Source organism: Tiliqua scincoides, chromosome 2 (genome assembly GCF_035046505.1).
Source record: "Tiliqua scincoides isolate rTilSci1 chromosome 2, rTilSci1.hap2, whole genome shotgun sequence".
Taxonomy (NCBI): Eukaryota; Metazoa; Chordata; class Lepidosauria; order Squamata; family Scincidae; genus Tiliqua; species Tiliqua scincoides.
The window spans coordinates 78,462,394-78,474,782 of record NC_089822.1 but is presented as its reverse complement, the minus strand read 5'-3'; the positions used below and the strand labels follow the sequence as shown (position 1 = coordinate 78,474,782).

The 12,389-nt window shown below is 43.7% G+C and overlaps 1 protein-coding gene and 1 pseudogene across 1 annotated transcript in view; one reads left to right on the top strand and one right to left on the bottom strand.

Annotated features, from left to right (window-relative positions):
- Nucleotides 1-12,389, top strand: part of FREM1 (FRAS1 related extracellular matrix 1) — a 52,654-nt gene that overhangs the window by 22,691 nt on the left and 17,574 nt on the right. Inside the window, exons 11-18 of the mRNA XM_066612582.1 lie at nt 187-383; nt 1,717-1,807; nt 2,428-2,595; nt 4,241-4,449; nt 4,747-4,840; nt 5,053-5,305; nt 8,030-8,227; nt 12,065-12,250. Coding sequence (XP_066468679.1) covers nt 187-383; nt 1,717-1,807; nt 2,428-2,595; nt 4,241-4,449; nt 4,747-4,840; nt 5,053-5,305; nt 8,030-8,227; nt 12,065-12,250 — 1,396 coding nt within the window. The remainder of the gene's footprint in view (nt 1-186; nt 384-1,716; nt 1,808-2,427; nt 2,596-4,240; nt 4,450-4,746; nt 4,841-5,052; nt 5,306-8,029; nt 8,228-12,064; nt 12,251-12,389) is intronic.
- LOC136643337 (5S ribosomal RNA) lies at nt 11,136-11,255 on the bottom strand (annotated as a pseudogene).

Here is a 12,389-nt window from a genome sequence, read left to right as displayed (position 1 = left end):
AATTTTATCCAAGTTATATAGAACCACGGGGCACCTGTGGGACATTCTGTAATCTGCCTTGAATTGTCATTTCCAGCAGATGCTAGCGGTTGATGTCTGACAAATTGTAGAGGCTCATTGTTAACACCACAGCATGTTGCTGTAATTTTTTCAGTTTATGATTTGTTTTTTATATCCTTAAATTAGGTGGTAATTGTGCACATCATTCCTGTGGATGATCAGCTTCCAAAAGAAGTTTCAGGAGTGAGCCGCCATCTAACTGTCTCGGAAACAGAGATTGCTCATCTCACGAAGAAACATCTCAATTACATAGATATGGAAGCACAGGAAAGGGAGCTTGTCTACACCATAACTGCTCCTCCATTCTTTTTATCTATGCACCAGTGAGTCCAAATGAATGCATATTTAAGTGTGTATTTTTAGGATTCTGAACAGAAAAACTGTGAGAGTGAAAAGCTATGTGATTGGTAATTAGTATTTGTGTTTGTGTTTTGGGTTAGGGCAGCCATTTTCAACCACTGTGCCGTGGCACACTGGTGTGCCACGAATGGGCCCCAGGTGTGCCGGAGAGGGTCATTTATCAATAGGATCATTGGGGGATGTGAGCCCCCATTGACAGTACAGTGTGCCTTGTCAATTGTCAAAAAGCTGATGGTGTGCCTTGGCCATTTTAGTGCCTTGCCAGTGTGCCGCAAGATGAAAAAGGTTGAAAATCACTGGGTTAGGGAGTTAGGGGTACAGGCATCCCCTGGTATCTGTGGGGGATATGTTCCTGGCCCCCCATGGATACTGGAAACTGTGGATAAGGGGGAACCCTATCGCCACGGCCCACCACACCCCTTTACCTTTGTTTATGTTGAATACATTTATGCTGAAGTAAGAACATGTCTTGCTTTAACAAACTCTAGAAGCAGAAAGCTTATAGCAAGACAAGCAGGCTGGCAGCATGCAGCCTAGAAGGGAGACTAAGAGTGAATGTTAATTTCCTGCTTCCTGTTCACTCTGTTTCCCTTTTAGGCTGCATGCTGCCACTGGATTCGTGGATACTGGGGGATGCCTGTATTTTCAAAAGGGGAGAAGGCTGGCTCTTTTTCTCTGCCTGCTGTTCATTAGCCACATGTTTGCTGTTGTCACTGTTTACCCTGCTGGCTGCCAGCTGTCACCACTTTTCAGTTCATACAGACTTGAAAACAGCAAACATACAGTACATTGACTAATATAGTGAATTGTAATAGAGGCAGTAGGAGAACAGGATGTAGAAGGTAGCTCCAAAATTGCAAACTTGCCTTGGGAGAGGGTGTGGAGGTGCAGGTCTGAGAATCAGCACTTCAAATTAAGCAGCTTCAGTTCTTTCCCAAAGCAAAAGAGACACCCTAAGGCCTCTGCATCAAAGGTAAGAGCTTTTGACTATGTGGCTTCACAAACCATTGATGGATGAAGTGACTGGAAATAGTAGCCCAGAAAGTTGTTAGCTAAATTGCATGCTTATCATAACCGTATGTCACATTTTGTTTGTCTTGATTTCATTATCCCTTACAAAGCTCTCTGAAATATAGGGGGTAAGGGTGAGAATCGGAGGAAGCAAGTAAGCTATCGGTGCAGTAGGTGGGGAGGGTGGGCCGGAGGAGATTGATTTGGGGTTGTAAATTTGTTTCTTTTGCCATTTGAAAAGTTGCATGAATTTGCATATACCTGTGACAGTATTTTTCTGTGCAGCCACACAGATGCTGGAAAATTGTTTCTGGTTGACAGCATTCCTAAACTGATTAAGGATCCTGCTACTCCAGTACTGAAATCATTCACTCAGGTTTGTGCTTTGTGGAGGTTTTTGCATGTCATTTAGCCAAATGTTCTTAAGAAAACATTCCCTCCGAGTCAAATATCACCAATATCCTTTTCCAGGGCATCTCTCCAGGTGCTATATATAATTACTGGGACCCTGCAGATCTGAATGTGTAAGAAAGGGAAACACCAAATGTAAAGCCAACCTAGAAACCAGGCATTCCCTTACCCAACAATCCCATCTCAGTAGATGGGAGCTGTTTGTAGCAAGGTGGTGTTATAATGAGAGAGAGAGAGAGAGAGAGAGAGAGAGAGAGAGAGAGAGAGAGACTCTGCACATGCTCAGAGATACCCCAAATTATGCAGAGAAAAAAATTTCGTCCGGAATTATGAATGGAAATGGAGTCTTCTGTTATTCTATTTTATGGCCACGTAAAACATGCTGGTGGATATACATTGTGTAAGCACCAGTGTGTGGGATAAGTAAATTTTGTTTTATACTCTTGTTATGAGTTGTATATTGTAAAGTTATGCAGTTTTTAACTTTACAATAACTTTGCTTTGCTTTGGTGGGGGGAAATTATTTTATTTTATAAAATAATTTTATTTTACTTTATTGATAATTATTCTTCTTTCTATTCTCAGCATGCTGTTAACCACATGAAAGTTGCCTACATGCCACCTTTGCAAGATATTGGTCCTGAGCCTCAGGATATCCAGTTCATCTTTTCAGTCAGCAATCAACATGGTGGAACTTTATATGGAATTTGTTTTAATCTGACTATTCTTCCAGTGGACAATCAGGGTCCAGAGGTATGATTGTGCTACTGACAGGAACAAGAGAAAAGAAGGCAGCACCCAGGACTGAACATGAGAGGAGATGCATGTGTGATTGTGTCATACCTTGTCTGGGGCCAGGACAGGCTACAAGGGATCCTCACAAAGCAGCAGGAGACTATAGACAAGGCCAGGCTGGGGCCCAAGGAACAAGGAGCCAAAACAAAAGCAAAGGGGTTGTGCAGGCTGGCTTGGAGCTGAGGGCTTTTAAAGGTCTGAGTCAGCTGACCATCTGCTGACTGCAGGAAATCCAGCATTGCCCGATAGAGAGAGCCCATTCTCCTGGATGTTTACTAAAGAGCTAGACTTGGTGGAGGGCCAAGGACTGGATGGCACAGGAGTGGAAGGACCAGAGAGTAGCTCCAAATTCAGGCTGCATTTCTATGCACACTTACATAGTAAGTGCTTTGAACACAGTGGGACTCGAGGATGTCATCAGGTCCTGAAGGAGCAGGTCCACAGCTTGGGGGTCCACCTGGACTCGCAGCTGCTCCTGGATTCCCAGGTGGCGGCTGTGGCTAGGGGGGCCTTCACTCAGCTTTGGCTGGTGCGCCAGCTGCAGCCATACTTGGATCGTGCAGACCTGGCCACGGTGATCCATGCCTTGGTGACATCGAGGTTAGATTACTGTAACGCGCTCTATGTGGGGCTGCCCTTGAAGACAGTTCGGAAACTGCAACTAGTGCAGAATGCGGTGGCCCGTGTGGTTACTGGAGGTAGGCAGTTCGACCCTATCAGTCCGCTTCTCCAGCGGCTGCATTGGCTGTCTATTCGTTTCTGGGCCCAATTCAAGGTGCTGGTTTTGACCTTTAAAGCCCTATACTGCTCTGGGCCAGGGTATCTTAGAGATCGCCTACTCCCATACAATCCGGCTCGTCCTCATAGGTCATCAGAGAAGGCCTTTTTACAAGTGCCGCCGCCTAGGGAGGTACATGGGGAGGCGGCAAGAAACAGGGCCTTCTCAGTAGTGGCACCAACACTATGGAACTCCCTTCCCCTTGACTTAAGAATGGCTCCCTCTCTTGAGACCTTTCGGCAAGGCCTGAAGACCCTTCTGTTTAAACAAGCCTTCTGAGTTCTTGGCCTTTTTCATCTTTTTAACATCTTTTAATATTTTTTACAGGCCTGATTCTTTTATGACTTGCTGCTGCTCTATGCTCTTTTTACCTAATTTTTATTCTGACTGCTGTTTTTATGATATGTGTTAATATGTTTTTATTTGTTTTAAATTATGTTTTTTAATCTGTTGTAAGCTGCCTTGAGTCCCTTCGGCGAGAAAGGCGGGGTAAAAATAAAGTTATTATTATTATTATATCAGGGTTTGACCAGGTTGGGCTCTGGCCAGGTGCCCTCACATGTCAGAGACCAGACTGACTCCTGAATGTGCCATAAGGAGGTAGATGAAGGGATTATGCAAGGTCCAGTGCAGGCTGTGCTCCAGTGTTCCTAGGAATCTAGCACTGGCACTTGCCCCTGCACTAGTGTGGCTTTCAGCAGTGGAGTTTGTTCAGTGGCCTGCAGAATTCTTTTGTGCTAAATCAAGCCATTTGCCTTGAAGGGAGAGGATTAGTAAAACCTTTTCTGGAACAGCACTGGAGTTTTCCCTTTTCTTTCTGTTCAGGTGTTTACAAACAACTTGAAAGTCGAAGAAGGGGGTCTGTGTGCAATTACCGAGGGCCACATTTTGATTTCTGATGTGGACACCAAACTGGAAAACATCCATATCAACCTCCTAAGGCCACCACTCTATGGGACCATTGAACTGAGTGGAATTCCTATGAATCCAAGAGACCAGCTGACTTGTGAAGACCTTCACATGTCCAAAGTCAGGTGAGAGGAGACAAATGCTGTCTTTGTTCTCACTTTAAGCTGTAATAGTTCAACCAAGAAATCAAGTAGTGCTGAGCTGAAACGTATGATTGCCCTCACAATGATGTGTGTTTTGGTGGACCAGCACTTCAGCTGCAGTTGCTTCAATATCCCCTTACATTTAAAAAAAAGAAAAAGTATTGACTTATACATATTTTCCCCTCTGATTACTATGTAATAATTTGCTAGTACTGCTGCTGGTAGTAACAGTATTAGCAATGTCAGTATTTGAAATCAGTTCGGAAACTGTTCCCACAGATATCATCACAATGGCTCTGAGATCCCACAGGACGACATCCTACTTGCAGCTACCGATGGTATCAATTCCGTAGAGTTTGTCCTACATGTTAAGGTAAGTGCAATGCTTAATATAATGTAGTCCACCTAGAAAATTTAATCTTTTGGAAAATTGTTGGGCTGGATGAGATTTCTGCTACACTTGGAGGTTTATGAGACAATATTGGTTAGGCAACCAGTTTGGCAAGTACTAGTTAACAGACATCTGCACCAGTTCCAGATTATCCCTTGCTGTCAAGAGTGACTTGCTTACACATTCTTTTATAGGTGATGCCTGTAAATGATGAACCTCCTGTCCTGAAGGCTGATCTCATTCCCTTCATCCAGTGTCCAGAGGGTCAGACTGTATCCATCACATCGGAGTATCTTTTTGCTACAGATGCAGATAGTGATGATATGCAGCTTATGTTCATGCTTGCTCGACCTCCTAAGCATGGGGTTGTGAAGAGAAATGGAATTGTGATAGATCACTTTCTCCAAGCTGATGTTATTTCTGGAGCTGTGACATATGAACATACTAGTAAGTGTGACTAAGGGCCCAATCCTAACCTTGTGTTAGGCTGGTGCAAGCCGTGCTAGTGCATGGAAGTGTGCTGGAGCACGAAGCCTGTAACCAGCCTCCGTGGCGGCTTGTGCTAGGAAGGTTGTGTCAGCCAAGCTCGGCCAATGTACGGGTCTGGGGAGGAGGCAGGGAGGAGGTGGGAGGGAGGCATTCCAGGCAGAGGGAGGGTGGGCGGGCGGAGGACGTTCCAGGGGGCGGGCGGGCAGGGAGCGGGAGGCAGGGCTGGGATCCGGCAGTTATGCCAGATCCCAACCCCATTCCCCCAGCAGCATGGAGCAGCTCCAGGCAGCTCCATTCTCCTCTGACTTGTACCACCTCCTGAGGTGGCGCAAGTCTGAGGAGACCCATTGGGGCTTTGTGGCTTACCCAGGATAAGGGGAAAAGTTTCCCCTTGCCTCTGACTGGCCTCAATCTTGCACTAGATACAGTGCAGGCCTCCTGGTCTACCTGTTCCAGTGCAAGATAGGATTGTGCTGTAATGTGACTCTAGTCCAATACAGGGTAAACCTTTACTGTTGTGTTGCAAGTCTGCTTACAACCATTAAATCAAGCACAAAGATGGCTCCATCGTGCCTGAAAAGGCCTTTAGATAGAATGCTATGCTGATTATCACCCTTCTTGCCCCCACCCTGTCCTTTGTTACGCAATATTCCACTTCACTCCTGTGGCAATGGCTTTGCATCTATTTCTACATTACATCTAGAGTTCAATTTAAACATCATGGTGCCTACTTTAAGACTGCCAAATAGCACTTAACATTTGTCAGCATTCCACATGGTTTGCAAAAAAGTCTGGCGATATACATGTGGCATTATTTCCTACTAGCTTTATGTATTCCTAAGAAAAAGTGTTGTAGATATAATTATGGTTTACATGTATTTTAGAGTCAATTTAATCAAGCTTAAAATCAATATTTGTCTAGGAAACATATAGAAATACATTCTGGAGGGAATTATAAAGTGGCTACAGTGTGTGGCTCTGAGGGCCACAGTTGTACTTAACTTGAAAAATAAACTGTTGGTTCGTTTAGTTTAGCTCCCTAAAGTGTCCCCAAAGCAGGTTCTCTTCACACAAAGTGCTATCCTGTGGACATCTGGAACATTTCTACATATATTATCATGACACATAGCTGTAAATGCAACTAAACTGAGGGCTGATGTCAGTAAAAGCTTCTGCCATGACACCAGTCCGCTTATTAATCTGCACTACTTCAGAATATTGATGGGAGAACTGTTTGTTTGAAAGTGACCATATATCAAACTCTTCCTCTACATTGGGGGCGTCCAAACTTTTAGGCAGGAGGGCCACATCATCTCTCTGACATTGTGTTGGGGGCTGGGAAAAAGAGTTAATTTACATTTCAAATCTGAATAAATTTACATAAATGAATATATTAGAGATGGAACTTATATGAATTAATGAAAGTCTTGCAATAGCTCATGGCCTATAAAAGGCCTTGCACAAAGCAAGGTCAGCCTTTCCTTTGCTGCCACTGCTGCATCACAGATGTGAAACAGCAAGCAGCGGAGTGAGCCCTTGTCCCACAGCTCATACAAGAGGTCGAACAGTTGGCTGTCATGCTGAGAGCAGTTGCCTCGGACCAGCAAGTCTCCAGAGGGCCAGAGCTCATTGGAGACTGGGGGCTCCCAGCAGGCTGGATTGGGAGTTGGTGAGGGCCGCAAGTGGCCCCAGGGCCGGGGTTTGGGCACCCCTGCTCTACATGGAAAGGTTGCACATCAGGGAGAAGATTTATAGTTCAGTCTTCTCTTTGCATTCTTTGCATGTAGGGTACAGGTTTGACTTGGGAGCTATTCTTCCACACAGGACGTCTGGGGTGGTACAATCCTATGAGAGAACTGCCAATTGTGCTTGTGATATGCAATCAGTTCTAAGAACCCACCAACGAAACTTTCTGATAAATATTTCTCCCTGTGTCACACACACACACACACACACACACAGGCACCAGAAAAAAACATTAAAATGATAACTTGCATGTCGATTTGCAATATAAGAAGTTTTTAGAGACTTTTCACATGGACTGATGTGAACATGCTTCCAAACACTTGATGTCCTGAGTCAATATCTTCTTACCTGTCCTTACTTTCCAAGTAAATACCAGAGCTTTATAAACTCAAATGTTTATACGTGTTTATAACTATGCAAATAGTTTCCTATTTTTAAAACTTTTGAGTAGATCACTATGAGTATGTTGAATCAAAATGATTTTTCTTTTGGAAAATCAAATTTAACTGAACATGGAAATTTTTGGGTTGTGGATTAGTAAGAAAAAAGTAGTCCACTCGTTATGACCAAATCAAATTTAAGCAGCTTTTGGTTCTGTTGATTTCAGTGGGAATTAGAGTATTTGCTTAACTCTGCCACTTAAACCAAATGTCTGTTTTTCTCTGTTAATAGCATTTTGGGGCTTATTTTCACAATAAAGATGCACATAAAAACTTGTTACTGATCTTTGCAATTATTCCATGTTAGGAATACATAATTTTATTGAACGTAATTGAGCAATTTTAGAAATTTCTCTTGAACTTCTTGCTTTGTATTCATGGTTCATGACTATTGCTAAGTATATTTGGTATATCCATTTGTAAAACAAATGCTTCTTGTAGAATTTTTTCTTTTATTGCAAAAATATCATGCTTTATCTGTAGTTCCTTTTTCCAGGTGGAGAGATTGGCTTAAATCCTTTGTTCGACATCATTACTGTTGTTGTCTCGGATGGTGAAATTGGCCCAGATGCAAATGCCTGTTGTTATGATGGACCTCCCTTTCCTCCTGTGCCACTACACAAATCCTTTCCAGTGTATGATATTAACATCACCATATTCCCTGTGGACAACCAGCCACCATTCGTTTCCATTGGTAAGAATCAATCTTGATTTTTATGTCTGTTCGCTTGGACTGTTAAGAATGTAGATGGGGTGGACCCACGACTAAGTTCGGCTTGTGATGAGGTGGTCGTTTGATGGCTTCATCCACATTCAACTCAAAACCCAATCTATATTTATACTGTGACACTGTAAACTAGGCAGAAAAAAATTGTTTTTTTAATATGTTGTTAGCCGCCCTGGGTCCCGTTAGGGAGAAGGGCGGGATAAAAATAAAGTTTTATTATTTTTATTATTAGGCAGAGTAAGAGTGCAATAAATACAGACTGAATTGCAAAATAGGCAGCTGGTGGAGTGATTGCACAACAACTCTAGGCTACGCTGAACTTTTCAGGAATCCATTCCCTTCACAACCATTGTGCACTAATTTGTTGTCTGAACTGAACCTAATTCATGTGTAATTACAGTGACATGGGAGGTGCTTCTTCATTGTCTGATGATAAGCCACTGTGTTAAAATCTGGGTGGAGCTGCCATCTGAACTGAATGAATGACATGGCAGCAAATGTTGTCTGGCCCCAGTGAAGGGTACATGGAAAGGAACTGTCTGTGTAGCTTGCTCTCCCCATGTGGTTTCTTCATGCAAGCATTACCAGAGCAGCGTGCACTGGGACTAAACCATGTGAAAGTGTTTTTCACATCAATGTGCTAACCCATGAATCCGGATTTGGTCCTTTTTTAGCATAGAGACTTATGTGGAAGCCTAATGGCAAAGAGTAGCAAAAAGCAATGCTGAATTGTGTGTTTAGATCTGAATTACAGGTGTTTTATTAACTGACAGCCTAATCCTACCGTGTTTCCCCGATAATAAGACACTGTCTTATTATTTTTTTTGGACAGAAAAACACCAGAAGGCTTATTTTCAGGGGAGGGCTTATTTTAATGAACATTGACAGAAATTTTAATAATCAGGTAAATGTGAACAAATCATGCCCCCTGAGTTCTTCTTTTATCCTCCATCATGCCCCCTGAGTGCTTATTTTATCCTCCATCATGCCCCCTGAGTGCTTATTTTATCCTCCATCATCCCCCCTGAGTGCTTCTTTTATCCTCCATCATGCCCCCTGAGTGCTTATTTTATCCTCCATCATGCCCCCTCACTCCCGCTTACATACCGGGTTTTTATGTTGTCCTACCTCAGCTCTCCTCCGCGGCACTGCTCTCAATGGTGCCAGCAAGCAAATCACTGGGGAAGAACAGGATGACGCGCTCACTGCTGCAGCTCTGATTGGATGCAGCTCGGAGCGCGGCGTGCGTTTCACCCGGGGGGGCGGTGCATACAGAGGGTACCGTAATGTAGCGTGTAGCGCAGGGGATCACCTTCACTACAGTAGCAATCTCAATAGGGCTTATTTTCGGGGGAGGGCTTATTTTAGAGGAATCTTACACAGTAAGGGGAGGGCTTATTTTCGGGATAGGTCTTATTATCGGGGAAACACGGTAACTGTCTGTTGCGCTGAAACTGCTACAGTGCCAAAACGGCAAAAGCAACCTGTAACAAACATCACCCCTGGGGTAGGGAAGGACCAAGGGAGACCCCCAAACCAGCCAGGACTCAACCCTCCTCCACCACCCTCAAGAGCAATGCTTATTTATTTTTGCTTACTCCAAGCCCCAGGTCCCATTATCATACATGCCCCTGGTCAATCACTGCACCCAATGTTTTAAATAAAAGATTTTTATTAAAGCTTTAAGGGAGCTTCAATTGCTCCATAAAAACATATCTACATGCAACACAATAGCTTTAAAAACAAGAAAGATCTTACCTAAAAAGAGGCTAAAACTACCATCTTACAAGTCTCAGTATTGCTTCCAATATAATAGCTGTAAGCTCCCTTCCCCCTGCTCTCTGTTTTCAGGCACCCAAGCCCAGGTTTTATTCTTTAAGTTATTAATACCCTACACCTGGTTAACCAACACCCAGCCTAAACCATCTTAAAGGGAAAGGGACTTGCCCCACCCCGTGACACAACCTTTGCACAGCAGGGCAGCCCCCAGCTGCTGCTTTGAGGAAGGGGACTTTTGTCACTTTCCCCCAGGTAAGGGAAGCAGCCCTGCAATGGCAACACTGGGGCCAGGCAAGCAGCCCTGCAATGGGGCTGCTCAATTCTGTGGCAACCCTTGGGCTGCTGTAGAATCAAGAGCATTTGTGTTGGGTCATGCAACCCGACACAGAGCTCAGGATGCAATGGAACCGAGCTCCACTGGCATGCCTCCTCCCCCCGCCCCAGAACGCCTCCTCCCTGACTCCCCCCATACTCCCATCTACCTCTCTGCTGCCTGGTGGTTCAGGCAACTATGGAGTGTTGGAGCACTGGCCCTGGGCTAGCTCCGGCACTCGGCCAGTGCTAAGGGCTCACAGAAGTACTTTACAGCATGTCTGCAACAGTGCGCACCGGCAGTAAGCTAGCACACACTGTTCAGGATTGAGCCCTCAGACTGCAATCCTATCCACACTTACCTGGGAGTAAGCCCCATTGACTATAATGGGATCTACTTCTGAGTAGTTATGCATAGAATTGGGCTGTCAGTTTAAATAGAAGTCAGTGTTGAAATGTGAGGCCTGGTCCACGCATGCAATAGAATGAGGTGAGAAAATCCTGAGGCGGTAGAATGGATTTTGCCACTGGATTGGCCTTATGTTGGTGCATTTTTGAATAGAAAATCTCCCTGCAAGCAGAAACTAGCAGATTAGGAAGAGGGCTGGGCTAGAACCTTTTTCCTTGATGTTATTGTTTTCTAGTTGCTTGTGGGGATGATTTTTTTTTTCTTAATTTGGAGAACTGTGTGACATGTTCCTGCTGTTGGCAATAGCTCAGGGTCACAATACCAATTCATTCTGCTGGTGGTTGGCAACCTTCAGTCTCGAAAGACTATGGTATAAGCCTACAGCACCCAGTATTCCCAGGCGGTCTCCCATCCAAGTACTAACCAGGCCTGACCCTGCTTCGCTTCCGAGATCAGACGAGATCGGGCGTGTGCAGGGTAACAGTTGCTGCTACATGTGTAGATGAGGCATCAGCACTTTTATTCGCACTTACTTGCCTAATTGTTTTTTGGCTTTAAAAATAATAATTATTATTATAATAAAAGATGTTGCTCAGGATTTAGAATTTAACAGGCTGTTATTCTATGAAGACAATGTTGGAAGGTGCCTTTTGACTTTGAAATGGTTTTGAAGCAAGCAAGGATATTAACTAGATTTCCAATATAAAATTTTAGCCAAAGAAATCTATCTTACATGAATTCTATTAAATGCTAGAATTCCCTTTGGGCTTGACCAAGCTTCATTCTATAGTGCAATCGTTTTGACAAACGTGTGATTCCAAGTGAGTGGCATTATGGAAAGCAGAGCTCTTTTTCAATAGTTCTGTGCACATTCACCACTTTCCAACAATGTATGTATGAGTAACTTTGTGATTTGCAGTCTTATCACCCAAGCAATGTTCTGGAAATGAAGTATTGTCCCAGTAGGGAAATTCAGCACTGATGCATGAAAAATGGTTCATTATAAGCAATTCGTAACAGCTCTCAGGCAATTAATGCTCTGACAAACAGAGGTAATAATAACTGGTCTTGAGCAACACATAAACCATACTTAATAGCTTATCAGCAAAATTGCTTTGCAAGTATTTGATTCTCACGCACTTAGTAAGAAAGAACAGTCATCAGTATTACTAGAAAACATCTGTACCAAGTCTTTGAACGATGGCTTCCCTATCTGTTAATAACTGCATATATTTAGCTTGAAATATCTTTGCAAGTCAAGCTGCACAAGTAACAATACTCATCATTATATTGTTTGTGTGTAGGTTCCATCTTTGTTGTGGAGGAGGGCTCCTCGGCTGCTATTACAGTTAAACATTTGATTGCCACCGATCCTGACACCAATGCGGATGACTTAAACTTTGTTTTAGCTTCTCCTCCACAATTTGGGTACATTGAAAATATATTACCTTCCCCTGGCTTTGAGAAGAGCAACATGGGAATCAGTATAGGTATGTGTGTGCTCCAATGAGAGACTACAGCCCAAATCCTAACCAACTTTCCAGCACTGGCATAGAGATGCCAATGGGGCATGTACTGCATCCTGCAGTTGGGTGGCACTCATGGAGGCCTTCTCAAAGTAAGGGAGTG